At 42.2% G+C, this 20,841-nt stretch overlaps 1 protein-coding gene across 50 annotated transcripts in view; it reads left to right on the top strand.

Moving 5' to 3' along the window:
• TTN (titin) overlaps nucleotides 1-20,841 on the top strand; it is a 307,843-nt gene that overhangs the window by 38,840 nt on the left and 248,162 nt on the right. For 48 of the 50 annotated variants that reach the window (XM_035133990.2, XM_035134229.2, XM_035134116.2 and 45 more), the window contains 15 exons: nucleotides 750-1,013; nucleotides 1,117-1,377; nucleotides 2,467-2,727; nucleotides 3,873-4,136; nucleotides 5,509-5,769; nucleotides 5,893-6,153; nucleotides 6,721-6,981; nucleotides 7,823-7,964; nucleotides 8,446-8,611; nucleotides 10,508-10,739; nucleotides 11,527-11,811; nucleotides 11,922-12,047; nucleotides 15,454-15,642; nucleotides 18,119-18,697; nucleotides 20,779-20,835. In XM_035133990.2, the coding sequence (XP_034989881.2) occupies nucleotides 750-1,013; nucleotides 1,117-1,377; nucleotides 2,467-2,727; nucleotides 3,873-4,136; nucleotides 5,509-5,769; nucleotides 5,893-6,153; nucleotides 6,721-6,981; nucleotides 7,823-7,964; nucleotides 8,446-8,611; nucleotides 10,508-10,739; nucleotides 11,527-11,811; nucleotides 11,922-12,047; nucleotides 15,454-15,642; nucleotides 18,119-18,697; nucleotides 20,779-20,835 (3,609 nt within the window). The remainder of the gene's footprint in view (nucleotides 1-749; nucleotides 1,014-1,116; nucleotides 1,378-2,466; nucleotides 2,728-3,872; nucleotides 4,137-5,508; nucleotides 5,770-5,892; nucleotides 6,154-6,720; nucleotides 6,982-7,822; nucleotides 7,965-8,445; nucleotides 8,612-10,507; nucleotides 10,740-11,526; nucleotides 11,812-11,921; nucleotides 12,048-15,453; nucleotides 15,643-18,118; nucleotides 18,698-20,778; nucleotides 20,836-20,841) is intronic. The other 2 variants (XM_035134272.2, XM_035134299.2) reach the window with 1 other exon arrangement.

Raw genomic sequence — 20,841 nt, forward strand, 5'->3', positions numbered from 1 at the left:
CCATCCTACGTAGCTTTAACAAAAGGATGACAAATGAACTGCATGTTAGGAAAACTAAGTGGAACCTGCATATACAGCAGGCATCCCCAAACTTCGGCCCTCCAGATGTTTTGGCCTACAACTCCCATGATCCCTAGCTAACAGGACCAGTGGTCAGGGAAGATGGGAATTGTAGTCCAAAACATCTGGAGGGCCGAAGTTTGGGGATGCCTGATATACAGAATGGAACCTATATGTATAGAAGCAGTATATTTCTGCTGTCACCACAACAACTGGGGATAGCTATATGGGAACATAGGGCACTGCTTTATACTGAATCAGACCATGGTCCATCTAGCTCAGTCCAGGGTTTTCCAAACTTGGATCTCCAGCTGTTTTGGGACTACAGTTCCCATCATCCCTGACCACCGGTCCTGCTAGCTAGGGATGATGGGATTTGTAGTCCAAAAACAGCTTTAGAAAACCCTGGTCTACACTGATTGTCAGTGGCTCTCCAGGGTTTTAGAGAGGGTTCTCTCCCAGCACTGCCAAGAATTGCTAGTGGTTGAACCTGGGACCTTCTGCATGCCATCTGTAAAGCTGCCCGAGACATTTGGACACCTGATGCTTCAGATAATTACACTGGGAGTAGGATCTTGGTTCCATCCATTTTTGTACATTCGTCACATTCTTATATACCGTACTTAAGCTAAAAGCACCAGAATCCGTGTTTTGATCTTTCCATGTAATCTCTTATCTGCAATTTGCAGGTGTGGAAATTATCATACCACTAAAAGATGTCCATGCTATTGAGGGTACAAGAGCCATCCTTGAAAGCAAAATTTCAGTCCCTGATGTGTCTTCATCCAAGTGGTACCTAAATGATGAGCAAATACAACCTGATGACCGTGTCCAAGCTGTCTCCAAAGGCACAAAGCAGAGGCTAGTGTTTAACAGGACTTATGCATCAGATGAAGGACACTGTAAACTGGCAGTAGGCAAAGTTGAAACCAGCTGCAACCTCACAATTGAAGGTAAGCATTCTTCAGATATGCAGGCTTTATTAAAATACATATTCTGATCGTGCAACAGGTAACAACTTGATTCTACTAAGTCATCTTTTTTTTTTAACAACAGAAATTCAGATTATTAAAGGTCTTCACGATATCACCTGCACCGAAACTCAGAATGTAACCTTTGAAGTTGAGCTGTCCCACGCAGGGATTGATGTTGTATGGCATTTTAAGGACCAAGAGCTCAAAGCTGGGCCCAAGTATAAGATCGAGGCACATGGCACAATCTATAAACTGACTGTAGTAAACATGATGAAAGACGATGAAGGAGAGTATACATTTTATGCTGGAGAAAAGAAGACATCTGGGACACTGGTTGTAGCAGGTTAGTTATTTATAAAGCACTTGATTTTTTTTCTTGAAGGTCAAGTGCCCTGCTGTTAATATTTGTTAGTCCAGTTCATAATTAAGTCCATGAGACCTACCAAACAAACAAACAAACAAACCATGGTGAATGCAGTGGCAGAGCTTCATGCTCCAGCATCCGGGGCGGTGAGCAGGTAGGGCGGGGTTGGCACGCGTCCCGGGGACGGGGCTTCGGGGCGCACCATCCGCAGGGGCGTGGCACACGTTCTGGGGGTGGGGACGCCTGCCTGTGGGGGTGGGGTGCCCAGCACGGGCGGGGGGCAACCGTGATGGCACCCCACTGGTATCGCGCTGCCAGGGGCGCTGCGCTCCCATTGCCCCCCTCTCCCTACGCCCTTGGGTGAATGATAGTTGGAGAAAAGTGGACATTCCTAAGAAGAGGAATTCCTTTCCAACTCCTAGTCTGGGAGTAGTTGCATTATAATCCATTTTGTCTCCATGGAAACAAGGGGAAGGGGAGTATCATCAGGTCAACATGGTCTATGGATCCAATAGAGATCAATACAGCAATGATGGTGATGATGATGGTTTAATTAATTAAGTATACCTCCGCCCATGTGATTGGGTTGCCCCAGTTACTCTGGGGGGCTTTCAACAAAATATAAAGGGATAAAACAAAACATGCAACCTTAAAAGCTTCCCGAAACAGGGCTGCCTTCAGATGTCTACCAAAGTTCATATAATTTTTTAACTCTTTGACATCTGTCGGGTGGACATTCCACAGGGTGGGTGCAACTACTAAGAAGGTCCTCTGTTTTTCAGTGTTTTTTCCCCCCAGTTTTTCTCTGGGACCACCGCTTAATGTGGCCTATAGGAATGTCACTTACAGGAACATACAAATGTCTAATGCTTCAGAGTGCTATGGAGCACATCACCCTCACAAGTTTATGTACGTCACTCTCACCCTGGTTATGACAGCAGCGGTTCCCTGTCTGCATTGATAGCAGCTACTGCACCAGGAGCATCATCAACATAGACTATCAGTGTAGTCAGTAGCCATCTAATCAGAGAGAAAACAAATACAAGCTTGTCCTTTATTTCCCCACAGGTGGCGCCATTTCAAAGCCCCTCACTGATCTAACTGTGGCCGAATCCCAGAAAGCTGTTTTTGAATGTGAAGTAACCAATCCAGACTCTGAGGGCCAGTGGCTGAAGGATGGGAAACCACTTTCAATGACTGATCGCTGCAAAAGTGAATCCGATGGTGTGAAGAGGAGACTTAATATCCCAATCAGCAAAGTAGATGATGTTGGCGAATATACCTATCAAGTGGCCTCTTCAAAAACATCCGCTAAGCTGAAAGTTGAAAGTGAGTAATCAGTGGGGAAAGTTTGTCTCAATTCCACACTGGATGAATTGGGAAAAAAGTTTCCTAAAATGGGTACTCCGGTTAATAAGTTTGTGAAATATATTTGGGGCAAAAGGATAAATAGAAAACAAAATGCAGGTTGAATGTAAGAACTTTATGGAATCTGTTTGTCTGGGCTTACCAACATATTTCAGCTTTGCAATTGGTAGCTATACTCTTACATTTTTATTACAAAATACCTAAGAGTTGTGTAAACTGGGAACTCCAGTTATGAGATGAGCCAACACTGGAGCACAATATAGCTTCAATCCTGAGAGGTTCAGCAGAAAGGGGGTGGAGGGCCCTCCTCTCACCAGCACCCACCTTAACACGCTTTTTAGAGGGAGTTCTCAGGATAGGACTATCCTGACTGGGGAGAGTGCCTTCCATCAGCTTCAGCTGTTGGCCTAGCTGTGCCCCTATCTGGACAGGCATAGCTTAACTTCTGCTGTCTATGCTCTGGTAACCTCTAGGTTAGATCACTTCAACGTGTTATTTGTGGGGCTGCCTCTGAAGATGGTTCAGAAACTTCATCTGGTGCAGAATTCAGCAGCCAGGTTTGAGCATATTACGCTGATCCTGAACTGCCTGCCTGCACTGGCTGCCAGTTAGTTTCTGGACCCAAATCAAAGCCCTGGTTTTCATCTATAAAGCCTTAAATGAATCAGGACTGCAATACCTCAAAGACTGCCTCTCTTCATATGAACCGAACCGGACCCTGTGGTCATCATCTGAGGTCCTTCTTCATGAGCCTCCTCTGTGATAGGTCCAGGGGATGGCAACATGAGAACAGGCCTTTTGGGGGGTGGCTCCCCACTTGTGGAATGCTCTCCCCAGGGAGGCTCACCTGGTGCCTTTGTTACATATTTGTAGGCACCAGGCAAAAACATTCCTCTTCTCCCAGGCCTTTGGCTAATTAAACAATCTATGACCTTTTAATCTGGTCATATTGCTTTTGTTTTGTCACTATGGTGTGTGTTTTTGTTTTATATATATATTGTAAACCCCCCTGTGATCCTTGGATGAAGGGCGGTATAGAAATTTAATACATAATAATAATATCTACCTGTATAACGTCAACAATTTGATTTGTTCTTTTCAAACAGCCGTCAAAATCAAGAAGACACTGAAGAACCTGACTGTAACAGAAACACAAGATGCAGTTTTTTCAGTGGAACTTACTCATCCTGACGTGAAAGGAGCTCAGTGGATCAAGAATGGCGTTGAGCTGCATTCTGGTGACAAATATGAGATCAAGGTGGAAGGGACAACCCACACACTGAAAGTCAAGAAATGCGCTGTAACTGATGAGTCCGTCTACAGCTTTAAACTGGGAAGGATAGGAGCCAATGCACGACTCCATGTTGAAAGTAAGTCAGCCTCTACACAATAAATAGGCTGGGAAGAATTATAGCAAGTTGAATGATGGTATGATAAAGACGCATCGTTCCCCACACTGTCAACACTCATTTGCTCTGTCCTATTATCAATTCTAGTAAAAGATTTTGGGATGTGTTTTTAAGCGCTACAAACATTTATTTAAAAGACGGGGGGGCGACTGTGAACAGAGATGATGGCAGGAAGGATTTTTAATAATAATATGCATTAATAATAATAATAATAATAATAATAATAATAATAATAAATGTATTACTTATACCCCGCCCATCTGGCCGGGCCTCCCCAGCCACTCTGGGTGACTCCCAACAGAATTTTAAAAACATGATAAAACATTAATAACTTCCCTAAACAAGGGTGCCTTCAGATGTAGTCAGGTAGTTGTTTATTTCCTTGACATCTGATGGGAGGGTGTCAGGGCTGTTTTAAGCATATGCGGTGCCGGGATGCAAAGATCTGCCCGACACACACACACACACACACACACACACACACACACACACACCGGGTTGCCCAGTCCCAGGCGCAGATGGGCAGAGCTGGCCAGCTGTCTCAGCGTTTTATTGGCTCGGTCACCCCCAAACTCACAGTGCAGAGCAGCCTGCAGCAGAAGAGCTTGCCGCGGCGCTCTGACCGACAGGCGGGCTCTTCCCCAGACTCAACTCTTGGGCCCCGGACTCTCAGTCTGGCGCCCCTGAGAACCCGGTGCCCGGGTGCCCCGCACCTCTAGTGCCTATGGGTAAGACGGCCCTGGAGGGCGTTCCACAGGGTGGGTGCCACTACCGAGAAGGCCCTCTGCCCGGTTCCCTCTAACTTCACTTCTTGCAGGGAGGGAGACACCAGAAGGCACTTGGAGCTGGACCTCGGTGTCTGGGCTGAACGATGGGGGTGGAGAGGCTGTTTAGGCTTTAAAGGTCAGCACCAACACTTTGAATTTTGCTTGGAAACATATTGGAGCCCAAAACATTTATTTATTACATTTACATAGCACCTTTATCTTCCAAGGATCTCAAGCTGGTTGGTGTACATGGTTCTCCTTCTCCACATTTCAACCTCACAACAACCCTGTGGGATTGGTTAGGCTAAGAGATGGTGACTTCTCTTAGGTCACCCACTGAGCTTCGTGGATCAAACCCTGCTCTCTCAGTTCCTAGTCCAACCCTCTTAACTATTATACCACACTGGCTTTCATTGTGGGCAGTGCTGCCTCTTTTATTCCATGCTACATTCAACTCGGGGAAACAAAAACCTCTTGCAGTTTCCAGTCCTGAAGCCAATTGTCTTGCAGTGGTTTTAACTGAAGCCAAGCGTTTAACTAAATTGCTGGTAACTTCTTCCCTAAAGCCGTCAAGATAATCAAGAAGCCAAAGGATGTGACTGCTCTGGAGAATGCCGTTGTTTCATTTGAAGTGAGTGTGTCCCATGACACTGTCCCAGTCAAATGGTTCCACAAGAACATCGAGCTCAAGCCCAGCGACAAATACCGGCTGAGCTCCCAGAGGAAAGTCCACAAGCTGACTTTGCAAAATATATCTCCCGCTGATGCTGGAGAATACACAGCAGTAGTAGGACAACTGGAGTGCAAAGCAAAACTCTTTGTAGAAAGTAAGTTAAAACAAATCTATCATTAGAATCAAGCTCCATTATCAAATATCAGACTGAAAGTACCGCGCGATACATTATAAAAGATTATCTAATTGTGTGTTTTATCAATATTGTTTTCTATAGCTGTGCACATAACAAAGACCATGAAAAATATTGAGGTTGCCGAGACCAAAACTGCCTCTTTTGAGTGCGAGGTGTCTCATTTCAATGTGCCCGCTGTGTGGCTGAAAAATGGAGTAGAAATTGAAATGAGTGAGAAGTTTAAAATAGTGGTTCAGGGAAAGCTTCATCAGCTCAACATCATGAACACCAGTAGTGAGGATTCTGCCGAGTACACCTTTGTCTGCGGAAATGACAAAGTCAGCGCAACCCTGATAGTGAAGCGTAAGTTTAACATGGACATCAGCACAGAATGCTTGCCTGAAGTAAAGTTAGCATTGCATAGCCTCTTATTCTTAGTCTTTGTAAATTTAGGGGGTTAAAAGTTTAGCCTGTCTACTTTCTTGGGATATGGTACTGAATCTCTGTGATGCCAATGTATCCCTTGGATTAATTACATCACGGTGATGCCAGATGATTGACAGGCAGGAAGCCCCTTTCCACATGTCTAAGTGGCCAACAGGAGGTGGGGGGACCTCAGAATCTGGACCACCAGCTGGATCCTGTCCACAGCCCCTGACTTAGCCCCTCAATTTCCAAACTTTTTTTGTTCTAGAAAATTGCAATATGCTTTCTCTTCTTTGTAAAGTTCATTGATTCTTGTTTCAAAAACATGCATATGAAATCAATCCGAGGCTGGGTTTTTAAAGATTTTGCTGGTTTTAATATATATTTATTTTGTTGTGGGGAGTGACTTTGAGTTTACTTTTTGTAAGAAAAGCAACTCATAAGTTTGATGATGATGATGATGATGATGATGATGGTTTTCCCTTTTATTTCCTTTAAAACCAGCTATCTTGATAACCTCCATGCTGAAGGACATCAACGCAGAAGAGAAAGATACAATAACCTTCGAAGTGACTGTTAATTACGAAGGCATTACATACAAATGGTTGAAGAACGGCGTGGAAATAAAATCAACGGACCGGTGCCAGATTAGAACTAAGAAACTTACACACTCACTTTCGATAAGAAATGTGCATTTTGGAGATGCTGCCGAATACAGTTTTGTTGCTGGGAAAGCTGCTTCATCTGCAACTTTATATGTGGAAGGTATTAAGTGTTCCTCCATCTATTTTAGCTCTCAAGCACTAAATTGAAGCAAACATCAACCCAGAGCAGTGTGGATGAGCTGTTACAGTGGCGTGCCAATAACGGATCCACTACTGAACTGGTTTGGATAATCCTGAACTGACATGTGACCTAGCCTTTTTGGAATGCCTGTAGCCCTTTCACTCCTTCCTTTGCATGAGCTGCAGTTATACCAGGAAGCCTCTAATTAAGCAGAGTTTCTTTTTTTGAAATGGTATTAAAGAAACTTCACGCCAGAGTTTCATACCCTGGTTTGTTCCAAAGGTGGTAGTCATAGCTTCCCAGTTTGGACAAACCAGAAAACTGTGGTTAATTGAAGACTTACTGGCTCATTTTCCCGCACCGGAAATAGGAGTGAAGGAGCTATATGCACATGCTAAAGACCCGTCCATATCTTGGCTTATTAATAAATGTATTATGCTCTCCAAGCTATGACTGTCCAAATGTGGCTGAAATTGGTCATGTCAGCCAAAAGATACAACAGGCTGAACTGGTTAAGTGACTTAAGAAATGCTTAAAGAAACCCATTTTTCTTTCAACTTCCTGCTATGTCTTAATTGTTTTATTTTGCTGAAATTATTCTACCTGCTTCTTATTTCGTTTCTTGTTATTTTAATTGCAATACAAAACATTTTGCCGTGCTTCGTAAATGGGCATATAACAAACAAGTAATTGTTGTTAGCTAATTATTGTCGCGCTCTGATGTGGAAAGGAGGAGTATAAGTTAAGCAATTATTAATCGCCTGGGACTATAAAGTGTTTCATAATGACAATATCTCTCACGGTTGTTGTTTGTTCCTAGCTCGCCACATTGAATTTAGAAAGCACATCAAAGACATAAAAGTTGTGGAGAAGAAGAAAGCTGTTTTTGAATGTGAGATCTCAGAACCTGACATTTCTGTTCAGTGGATGAAAGATGGACAGGAGCTACAGCTTGAAGACAGGTAATTTGTGTTGTTGGTTTGTTTTTTTAAAATGAATATAAAGAAAAGTTGAAGTTTTGACCTGAGAGCTGCTGCTGCTTGTGATAAGCATACAGGACATGGATGGTGAATTCATATGTTGCTTGGCAACACTGACTAGCCATTGTACTAGTCATTAACTCTCTCATATGACAACTTTCAGACACAACAAAACTTACTGGGCTAGAGCGAAGGCTTTGAGGGAAGAGCATGACCTTCTGAATCAAACAAAGATACCATATACATATATGGTATCTGAAGAAGAAGTGTGCATGCACACGAAAGCTCATACCAATGACAAACTTAGTTGGTCTCTAAGCTGCTACTGGAAGGATTTTTTTAAAAAAAATTGTTTCAACTACGGCAGACCAACACAGCTACATACCTGTAACCATATACATATAGTTATTGGTATATTAAGAGACCGTACTTTCTAAGTTTCATTTGCTTGCATTATTTTTAGAATAAAAGTTCAGAGAGAACGCTTTGTTCATCGTCTCCTGATTACTACCACAAAGATGTCTGATTCCGGGAAGTACACAGTAGTGGCAGGGGGAAATATGTCCAGCGCTAATTTGGTAGTGGAAGGGCGTGATGTTCGCATCAGGAGTCTCCAAAAAACCGTCCAGGTATAGTACTTCCTACTGTTTTGATGACCAATACAGCCGACCTGCACATGATCACTCAAATAGATTTTCCAAACTCGGTGCCAAAAATCTGTGGAGAAACTTCAGTTCCACCAAACAATAATGTTCAGGTGTTAATTATTTTTTTAACACCTGGTACCACCACCATCTGGTATGCAGGCTGAGACCCTACCTACCCACGGACTGTCTCGCCAGAGTGGTGCATGCTCTAGTTATCTCTCGCTTGGACTACTGCAATGCGCTCTATGTGGGGCTACCTTTGAAGGTGACCAGAAAACTCCAATTAATCCAGAATGCGGCAGCTAGACTAGTGACTGGGAGTGGCCGTCGGGACCACATAACATCGGTCCTGAAAGACCTACATTGGCTCCCAGTACGTTTCCAAGCACAATTCAAAGTGTTGGTGCTGACCTTTAAAGCCCTAAATGGCCTTGGTCCAGTATACCTGAAGGAGCGTCTCCATCTCCATCGCTCTGCCCGGACACTGAGGTCCAGTGCCAAGGGCCTTCTGGCAGTTCCCTCGCTGCGAGAAGCCAAGTTACAGGGAACCATGCAGAGTGCCTTCTCGGTAGTGGCACCTGCCCTGTGGAATGCCCTCCCACCAGATGTCAAAGTGAAAAACAACTACCAGACTTGTAGAGGACATCTGAAGGCAGCCCTGTTTAGGGAACCTTTTAATGTTTGAGAAATTAGTGTATTCTAATATTTCTGTTGGAAGCCGCCCAGAGTGGCTGGGGAAACCCAGCCAGATGGGCAAGGTATAAATATATTATTTATTTATTTATTTATTTATTTTAAAAAAACCATACTAATGTGTAGAAGCATTTTGGTCAAAGATCCGCTCCCAGATCTCAGTAAGAAAAAAATATTGAATTCCCCATTGTGAAAATGTAAGCAAAATCATTTGCCAAGGAAGGTACACAGCCATGTGGATGAGCATTGCTCTCGTGGACTGAGCACTTTTAAAATTGAACAATGATCTATCTCTTCAGCAGTTGGAACAAAACTCTGTGCATAGGGCTCTCTCACACATATTCATGTAACCTTAGATATTTTTTAACACACCCCAAAATACAAAAGCAAAACTACATTTCCCCTACTAGCTTAATTTAAATCAGTTAATGTCAATGCATACAAGAAAACTATATTCTTCAACCCCCGGCGAAATTATGAAAACCCTCTTATTTGTGTTGATCTGATATTATTCCTTCACTGGTGTCTAGAGAAGTGAAGACTGTAGTATAGGGACAGCTGATCATTTTGTTGTCATTAACTTTTCACCCAGATCTGGAGCTGTTTATACATTGTGATGTGCTTCCCCACTTACTTTGAAAAGTTATTCATCTTGCAAACTCTGAGAAAAAGATCAGCTACAAAAATAGTCTGTTAAGGCTCAAGGGCTTCTGCTTGGTGATTGCAAGGCGCTCAGGAATGTTGAGTGCCAATTGAAGGAACAAACAAACAAACGAATGAACGAATGAAAAGGGGATGTGTGCAATTGACCTACTTGAGCCCCCCAAGGACTTGCAGTAGCTTGGGGATAGCATGGCAGGGCAGCACCCCAAGAGGTCAAAAAATCCCCCTGAACAAGGCTGTAAGACTGCTACTAGAGTCCTAAACAAGGGTACACTTATTAGGGTTGGGGGGGTATAACACAACCCATTGTTGTGGGTCCCTACTTTTGTACATACGAATGGGAAATGATAGGTGAAAAATGTAACTACAGTACATCTATACAGTCCTTTTTTAAAAAAACAACCCCTGGTGTTTGTTTTGTTTGCACATTTTTGTTTACATAACAGATTTATTTTGTATTGTTTGATGAATAGAATAGACTAACAAAAATGGGGGAAATGACAGGTTTCTGCTTATTGACAGGTCATTGAGAAACAGCGAGCCGTGGTAGAGTTTGAGGTCAATGAAGACGACATTGACGCTCGCTGGTATAAGGATGGAATTGAGATCAACTTCCACATTGAGGAGAGATATCACTATGTGGTGGAAAGAAGAGTCCACCGGATGACAATCACTGAAACTAGATATACAGATGCTGGAGAATACACTATCTTAGCTGGAAGAAACAGGAGTTCCATCACTCTCCACGTGAACGGTGTGTATACAGTTTTATCTTGCTTTTTATTGGAATACTAATTCATATAAGAAGCTACATTAGCAGCCTCCACAAACACACTTGCCAATGCTGAAGTTCAGCATGACATTGCAGTCAAGACCACAGGGCCAGGGTGAAGTCAAGGACAAGCAAAAGAAATGGACTGACTTTCAAGGCCAAACGAAATAGGGCAGAGCGGCACCAGAAGTTGCTTCTAGGCATGCCCGGTGGCATGATTATTTTCTAGTATTCACCATTACTTTATAGTTCCCCCCCCCCATTTATCATTGGAACAACCCCATGATTAAGGCTAAACTGCAAGTTAGGCCTGAAAGCAACACCCAGGGGAGAATAGTGTGATGAAGTCTTTAAAGGACCATAATATTTCATGGTTGTGGTGGAACATCATGGGTTTGAATGTTCCAACCACTGAAAACCATTGTGTCAGGGAAAGCTTTCTAGCCTAGTCATCGCCCTGATGTGCTAGTTTTCTAGAGCCATGAAGTTGTTGTTGTTTTAATATGGCAGAGGTTTCAAACATGCTATCTCCCATCACAGTGCATGTGGCTAATTTGTGCATGTGCAAATCAACTCTTTGCCTGTTGCCCAACATCTCTTTGTAGAGCTACAGCTAGCAACTGGTCCTCTCTCCTCCAGATCTAGTTACCTTGAACTACGTGTCACATAAATGCTGAAAAACCTGCATGCAATCACAGGAAGGAAGAAATAGAATCTATCTTGCTAGAAATTAGTTGCATGATTATGTATATATTTTTTAAAATTATAGCCCCGGAACCACCCCAGATTGAAAAGGAGCTTCAGCCAGCCACCGTGGAGTCTGGAAAGCCAGCCCGCTTCTGTGCTGTTGTGTCAGGAAAGCCGCAGCCCAAGATCTCGTGGTACAAAGATGAACAGCCTCTTTCTTCAGGCTTTAAGGTCAAATTCCTTCATGATGCCCAAGAATACACCCTGTTGCTGATCGAGACTTTCCCCGAAGATGCTGCTGTTTACACGATTGAAGCGAAGAACGACTATGGAGTCGCCACCTCTTCTGCGTCCCTTTCAGTGGAAGGCAAGCTCTCCCAGCAATCTCGAGCATTTTTTGAAACTGGCATTGTCAATATTTTGCTCTGTGTGCTCTTCCATGGAGGCTAATAATCACTCTTTGATCTTTTTCCTTAGTCCCAGAAGTTGTTTCTCCTGATGTAGAAGTGCCAATTTACCCACCTACTATTATCGCACCACTCCGCGATGCTATTACTTCTGAGGGACAGTCTGCTTGCTTTCAGTGCAGAGTTACAGGGACAGGTTAGTTTAACAAAGTCATAAAACACTTTTGTACTCCTTGTTCGACCTGGTACACTTAGTAGGTTAAAAAACAGCAACAAGCAAACAAACCAGTTACTGAGGCCAGGCTTCCCCATAGCCATGTAGATTTAGCTGTGTGTATGCAATAACCTAACTTGTTTTATACTGACTGAGAGGTCCCATAACCAGGGGACTCCATTTTGCAGTCCTAAATGTTAAAAAGGTAGGCACAGTTGTAATCATCCTTCCACTTTTAATTCAAAGCGGCATTTTGCCACACTCTCCTAGGTGTCAAATGAGCCTGAAAAATGAACAAAGCCTTGGTGTCAGCTGCTGCTGACATAACTTTGCCGTGGAAAGAACGGATCTTCACTGAGCATCAGTTCTCACTTTACTTTTTGCACTTGGGTACATGTACTCGAGTAGAAATTCATGTGTGTGTAAGTATGTAGGTTGAATTAGGAAGAAGAGAATTAAGAATGTGTCCTTTAATCATTTTTTAAAAAAAACCAAAAGGATCAGTAAAGGATCATGTGCTTTTCCTAGCAGAGACATGCAATTATTATTTTTTAAAAAAGGAGAGACATACACTTCATATGTCTCTCATTTTTCCGGGAATATATATATAACGGGAAAGGCGTTGCATGACTAGGAAAGTTGCTTGAAAAGGAATGTGGAAGAGAGATTAGAACCTATCCACATAGCTGCCAAGTTTTCCCTTTTCTCGCGAGGAAGCCTATTCAGCATAAGGGAAAATCCCTTTAAAAAAGGGATAACTTGGCAGCTATGCCTATCCAAAATATTACTTGCAATCCATTCTGACCTCTCAACTTCATAATCCAATTGTACAGTGATACTTCAGTGTCAGATGTGAATTTTGCACTTGGTTACACATACCTGAGTATCAAAAGTAAAGTGAGAATCAGCCCATGCTTCCGACATTTTATGACTAAAAGTATTTATGTTACTCCTGCCCTGTCCACCGTATTTCATGCAATCCAAGGATCAGCTAAACCAGCTCTGAAACCGAACCATTGGTAACCAGTTCCCCCAGTAAACCATATATCTAGCTGCAGAATGATGTCATCATATATGCAAAAAACTTGGGCATATTAAAATCACGTGTGCTCCAATATCTTGCTGGTGTGGGATCCCTAATATGTACACCGAGCTCCTTATAAAAGAGCTTCTATAGGAACAAAGAACTATGTACTCTTTGTTGAAATGAATGAAGGGGCCACTTCATCTGAGAGTACATAGACCTCTTGATCCACAGTCCTGAATCACCAGCAGTTCTGATCAGTTTGACTGTTTGCATATGGTTACAGATATATGGAGAGAGAGAGAGAGAGAGAGAGAGAGAGAGAGAGAGAGAGAGAGAGAATGAATTTGAGTAGTCTAGATATTTGGGTAAATGAAATTTGGGTAAATGCCCCCCTACCCCCCCCCCCAAAACACTGAGCTTTATATAATTCTAAGAGAAGAACAAAGTACCACATCATAATTTTAAAACCATCAGTATTGCCACAATAGTTCAACTTGTATATAAAAACACTTGTATATAATTCCCCCAGTGAACTTACCGAAACTCACACAATACTTCCCTCTTGCATATTTTAAAATTTGGATTAGATAGATTTTTAAAGTATGAGTATAGATTTTAATATAACGCACATAAAAATCCAAATGGACAATTTGCTTTTAAATTAGATAAATACTGACATGTACTCGAAATGAGATATTATCCCTAGGAAAACAATCTGTGAACGTACGATCCATTTGCACGATGGGTGTAGCGGTGATGAATTGAGGATCCCAAAAAGGGCTCAAAAAGTTCTCTTCCCCCGCCTGTCCTGCTCTAGCCTGCACATGCACAGAGAGCACAAAATGACAGGCTTGAGGCAGGGATGGGGTATCTGTGGCCTTCTGGGGGCTTTTGGACTCCAACTCCCATCAGCTCCAGCCAGCAAGGCCAGTGGTCAGGGATGATGAGAAATGGAATCCAACAACATCTGGAGGGTCACTGTTTCCCCATTCTTGCTTTGAGGGTTACACATACGCCAAGCAGAAACGAGTTGCGCTGTGCAGAGGGCAGAAAGAGAGAAGGTTGGGGGATGAAGAAAGCATGTACAGACCACTCATTTCCCCCCCCCCCCATAACAACTATGCTGCCTCTCCATGTGCCCATGTTGATATGTAGGTGGGATATACAGGAAAAGAGAAGAACTTCCAGGCATTGGTTGGCGCTACACTCATGGTGCATATGGATCATGTCCCTAACTACAAAAAGAAAAAAATTCTGATAAGACTTTTAAAAACATGCCATCATTAAAAAGCATGTAGGAGTTTACACTGAAAATATTGGCAAATTTTGAGCTATGCAAAAGCATGTCAGAATGATTTACGTATATATATACATATATATACTCATATGGGTATATATATCATTTTGATGTGCATGTTGAAAGCCACAGCATTTATATATGTATATATTTGTGGAACCAGAGCATGGGGAATTGTTCTTGGGAACGCCCGCTCTCTTTGTATTGTTTGTGAATGTTTCTGCATATTAGTACAGCATGAAATATTCCTTAGATTAGTTCTTTGTCATAGCCCAGATCGAACCTGCTCATGTGCTCCTCCACTGCCCCCAAATATCCAAAGCTGCCAACTTCCAGAGTAGAATTGTTCATTTTTCATGCTCACTGAAATTCTGGATGAAATGGAAGGAGAACAGGTGTACACGGAGGACAGAACTACACATGGGACTGCCGCCAACAGTGACCTGTGTCTTCCCCTGCCCTGAAATACTTTAATCAGACTTCCTATGCCATTTCCCTGGCTCCACATCATTGGCTATTGCTTGCAAGGGTAAGGGAACACCAGGTGGGGGAGAAGTGGATTTCCCAAAATCAGTGAGAATATTGCTCAAAATTGGCATCCATCCTGGTACCACTTCTCCACCAGCGGCTGGAGGTGGCAGGGTGGGTGGCACAGCGGGAAACAACATGGATGATGAAGTGTGCATGCACACGAAAGCTCCTACCAAAACAAAAACTTAGTTGGTCTTTAAGGTGCTACTGAAGGATTTTTTTTATTTTGTTTCGACTCAGACCAACACGGCTACCTACCTGTAACTGGTCTAACAGTGCAATCTTGGGCTTCACTTTTCAGAAATAAGCCCTGTTGAATTCAGTAGGACTTGTTTCCAGAAAACTGCATTGCAGCCTAAACATTACAGTGGGGGGGGGGGACTCAGTACAGTGTTGCCATATCAAGTATCTCTTTAGTTCTGATCTGGGAAACCAATCTCCCAACTTGTTCATCAGTTTGCTCCCCAAGAGTGAAACTAGAAACCTTACATGCATATGTCTCTCTTTTTTTAATTTTGTTTTCACTTGAGCAGACCTCAAAGTAGCTTGGTATAGCAAAGACAAAGAGATCAAGCCATCCCGCTTCTTTAGGATGACTCAGTTTGAAGACACTTTCCAGCTTGAGATTGCAGAAGCATACCCAGAGGATGAAGGAATTTACACCTTTGTCGCGGGCAATTCTGTTGGCCAGGTGTCAAGTACGGCTGCACTGAAGCTGGAAGGTACAGTGTACTGTCTAAATAGACATTGTGTAAATTTGCATGTGTTTTAAAATTAATATATATTTATATATATATCTTTAAAACTACGTGCAATTGTCTGTCGTGTCAATGTCTTTTAACTCAAATAACCAACCCCATTGTCTGATGTCAATAGCTCCCATCTGGTCTCCGCAGTATAAATTCTGCAGAATGTCATTTCACGGTGTTCCAGTGTTCCACAGTTTTCATCTTTCCATTCTGTTTCCAATTAGTATCCAGCACGCACCAAAGATAAACGAATAAATAAACCCCCTCTGACATGAACAGATTCCTATAATTTATTTGTACTGCCAAATCACATTTCTGTTGAAAGGAAGTGAAGGCATGTATCTAAATAACTGTGCAGTATAACTCAATACAGACAATGGGGGTTTAGGTTTAGGTTTGTCAAACAGGAGCACTCCTAGTCCCATGTTGTGTGGCAAACCAATTCCGAGACTGAGGTCAGAAGGATGCCTATTGGCTGCCAATGCTAAAAAGCAGCGTCCCAGAGTCTCCTCCTCCTCCTTTTTTGTATCTTGCAAAACAAAAATGTGTGATGTGCTGTTTGTTATTTTCTCCCATTTACAAGTGGGAAGCTCATCACAAAATGAGGCTGCTTCACATGGTTTTTACATTAATACTTGCTAAAAGGGAACAAATAGAAGATGTAGAGCTGGTATGGTTTCAGCCACCATGCATGTGAACTAGTTCTAGTTTTGCGAGGCAGGGGGATGCTTAAAAAGCAGATCGTGATATGGCATGTGGATGATGAGCAAATCTGTTTATTTTCTGTCCATGTCACTTTCACACATGACTCTGTTCCATTTCCACATTAATTAAATGACATTAAATAATTAGGCATCACTGATGTTGGCAAAATTGCATTTATGTATGAAAAAGAAGAGCACCTTACACTGAAATTAGAAATGAATGCCCCGTTGAAAAGAAATGTCTAACCTCATTACCATTCCAACACCTGCTGAAATTCAAGGGGGAAGCCCAGAACCTGCAATACAATATTGATTTTGTCGCTGTTTTTCAGGGTAATATATCTAGAATGATTTGAAATGCCTGTATCAGGCATTAAAATCATTGGGATTTAATTGACTTGCATCATGCCAATTCAAATGCGAATATTTGTCGGAGGAAACAAATATTCAGATACGTGACACAAAGAGCATTTATACTTTGAGACTCAGCTGGTTTTCAAATGTTTTGTTTTCCACTCTGCTTGTACCCAGAGCCTAAACATTGTCACTTAGGGAAAGGAAGAATGTCATGCTGTAAGATTGTGTTTTGAAATAAAGGAAAAGGGCATGTAGGGCAGCTAGAGAAAATTGACTGGTGTACAGGGTAAGAAATTAAAAGTTGACATGCTTCTTTTCAGGGTTTAAGGTTGAAGAAGTTACCTCACATTCCCAAAGGCATGTTTCTTCGTCTTTCTCCATTAAGAAGGACCCCGTTGCCCAAAGGCCCAACTTTATCCAGCCTATCTCAAGCTGCAGCGTATGCAGCGGGGAAACAGTCAGATTCCAAGCCAGGGTTTCCGCCATGCCGAAACCAGAAATCCTCTGGTTTCATAATCAACAGCTAATGTTGCCAACCAAAGGCGTAGTTTTCCATTTTGATGAGTCGACAGGCACAGCCACATTGATAATAGTAGATGCTTTCCCAGAAAATGCTGGGCAGTACTCTTGCAAAGCAAGAAATAGTGCCGGAGATGCAACTTGCATGGCTACACTTACAGTGACTGCTGAAGGTAAAGCCCCGCTTTTGTTTCTAGGGAATTCTGTTTGTTGCATAAACCACACTTTTCTACACTGTGACTAATGACCTTCTCTTCTTCCTCATTTCACATTTTATTATTTATTTATTTTTAGAACTAGCAGTGCCATCACTAATGTCAATAGTCCTAGCGGTAACCAAATAAACCACTCTTGTTTTCCTGTACTTTCAAAGTGTCGTGTCATTTAGAACTTGCATCCTGGTCTATTGCTCAGATAATACACCTGTTTTTTTTTTTGTAGACTAAACACACACACACTTCAAGGCAGTGAGTTGTTGGCCGTTGGTAGCATTCTCTGACGTTTGCTCTACTCGGTTTTAAAGGGGAAAGAAGGGATATTGTCAGGGTATCAAAAAAACAACAACACAAAAAACCCCACCTTCAAGTTGCCATGGACAACTGCAGTGGAAAGAAGAGTCAAATAATTACCACATATTACCAGCATGAGCATATTTCATTTTTTCCCCCCATCCATCATTGTGGCTGTTCTTTTCTGTAATTATATTTGCTGCCTCCTGAGGGCACCTTTAATGAATGTGCAGCTGGCATGCAAGGCTTTCAAACGAAGACATTTCATTCTTATCATCTATGGCATAGCGTTTTGCTTTTAACGTGGCCCACTGCAGTGCATTAGATATTAATCATATGTTTTGTTACTTGATTACACAGTGCAAGCCTTAGATAGGCTAAGTTCTGGGAAAGATGTAAAAGAGTCTATCCAGGCAAAATCAGAAGTGCATATTGCTTCCCCCTTTGCAAAGAAGGAAACTCAAGTGTATGTAAAAGAAATTAAATCCAAGCAGGAGGCGTCGCGGGAAATGGTTGTGCAGACCTTTGAACACCTTTCTGGAACTTCTACTGTGAAAGCTGAGATTGGGAAGGAAGGAGGAAGCTTCAGTACCACAGCCATTACCCAGAAGTCAGGAAGCACCATGGTGTCTGCAACCTCAATTCAAGTGCTGAGAGAGACGCCCCCAAAGATTCTTCTGAAACTTCACGATCTCACTGTGAGATGTGGCGACACTGCTCAGTTTATGTGCGCTTTGGAAAGCGCAAACTTCTCGGATGTTTTGTGGTCCCACGAGGGAGAAACATTACTGGAATCTGAACGAATAGGGCTGTCACAAAATGGAAGCGTTCTCTTCCTCACTATAAGCAATGTCCAACTTTTAGATCAAGGATTGTACAGCTGTACTGTTCGTAACGACTGTGGAGAAGTAACAACAACTGCTATACTAACCGTAGAAGGTGGTTATCTGATTTTTAACATTATGTGACGTTATCTCATTTCATCCTCATTATCACTGCCTATAGCTCCTGTGCTAGTATTTAATTTAGAATTACAGTTTTGAGTTCCATTTCCCCCCCCCAACCCTCTACATTTCGGGCTCTATTCATAAATTAGCCACATGCACAGGTACTCTATGTAATTTGCTTGTAAAGAAGGAACCATACCTCCCCCTGGCAAGTTACAGAGGTATCGGGTTCGTCTCCAAAAGCAAGGACTAGTCAATTTGCAGTGAAATACTGAAGCAATTTGGAAGTTTCCTATAGGATCAAAGAGAAGTACAAGAAATTGTTTACAATTATTTCTCCTTTATTAGCTGTTAATTTTTGTGAAAGCTTTTTTTTAAAAAAAGGCAGCTACTTTTAATCTAAGCTATTCTGGTTTACAAAGGGTTTTATGCATTATTGACTGCCATTAACAGCCATTCTCTGAATGCCCTTTTCCGCTCATACCAGCTTTCTTTTAAAATTGGAATTTTGCATCTTTTTTTTATTCTTTCATTGACCACAACGGTTAAGGCAAAGAAACTTTCATGTCACGTGCCTTGCTTTCCCATCCAACATCAGATGATGAAGGTGCCACAAATGTCTTCACCTATAGTCCTCTCTTGTGTTTAAGCAATGAAGACTAAGAATTGACTTTTGGTTTTCTTCTCATGGCATGGAAATAGCTGCACGATTAGCACACAGAAGAGTAGGAACAACAGCTTGAACCCCAAACAGTGCCATATATCCTGCTTTTACAAACTGGTGGATTTCCTGACTTTTCTACACGTCATTGGAAAGCATTGCAGCTGCAGCTGCCTTCTAGGCTATGCAGAAGAAGCCTTGACTAAAACTGAAGATGTACTTGTAAAAGTTACTGTGGGCCAATTCTATTTCCTCTGATGTCAGTGACGTAAATCCTGTGGATCCAATTGCATCTTCTATTTAACCTGGCATGAATAGAGCCCTTAAATGTGGAACAGGATAGTATAAAAGACTGAAAATTCAATTGTTTTTTGCACTAACACGCTGAACATTCTTTTTACCATACTAATGGCTTTTATATACATATATATTTCTGAGTATAGATTTTTTTTTGCTGCAAAACATCTAATCTTATCCTAACTTTATTCTTGCCTAGCTAAAGAAGCACAAGCCAGAACAGTAACAAAAATTACCCTTGAATCAGATACTAAAAGCATTAAAACAAGCAGAGAGTCTCAGATTAAAACAGCCTATGAATATAAACAAGAGTCTTCCACGGAAACGACGAGCATGACAATATCTACAGCTCCAAAAGTACAAGAAGCTGAGAAACTGAGGATCAGAGACTACTACCCTGATGTTGTGCCGTGCGAAGCCATCGCCGAAACTGGTGCCACAGTACCAGTCTTCCTTGAAACTCTGCCCCCAGAAACCTTTGTCAAAGAAGGAGATAAAGTCTCGCTGTTCTGTGTAATCAAGGGTTTCCCTACACCTTGTGTCATCTGGCTGTATAACCAGCTAATAGTTGAGGATTCCGCATTGTGCTCTTTAAGGCACGATGGCCCACTGTGCAGTTTAAACTTACTGAAAGTTAAGGAGAATCAGAGGGGTATATACAAGTGCAGAATAGTTAATTCTGCGGGACAAGCCGAGTGCAGCACACATCTGAGAGTGACAGGTTGGCAACAGCATGTTCCATATACTCCTCTTGCGTACCGTCATTGAAACCTGTTCAATCCACAGTCCGCGATAAAATGAAGCGGCTGTGGATTGTTGAATATTTTCCTCATGGTGTTAAAGGCATGTTAAAGGCATGTTGAAGTAGAAAAAGAAAGAAAGAGAGGGAGTGGGGAGAGGGGAAAGCTCCTTTAAAATGCTGTGGGGGGAAATCCCCAATACTTCAGCATCTTCCCACTATTTATTTTCAACTTATCAGGCACTTCCTGGCATGTGTGTGTATGTATGTTTGTGTGGTTTTTTTCCCCTCCCCCTATCAATGCATCATTTTTATTTTCTTCTCTTGCAGCATTAAACTCGCTTTTCATAAAATCACACTTTTATTTTTATTACAGCCCTGGAAAGAGTTCTGCAGGAGAAGATAGAACAACAGATTGAAATGGAAGTGAAAGGTACAA

This window comes from Zootoca vivipara, chromosome 1, assembly GCF_963506605.1.
Source record: "Zootoca vivipara chromosome 1, rZooViv1.1, whole genome shotgun sequence".
NCBI classification, from domain to species: domain Eukaryota; kingdom Metazoa; phylum Chordata; class Lepidosauria; order Squamata; family Lacertidae; genus Zootoca; species Zootoca vivipara.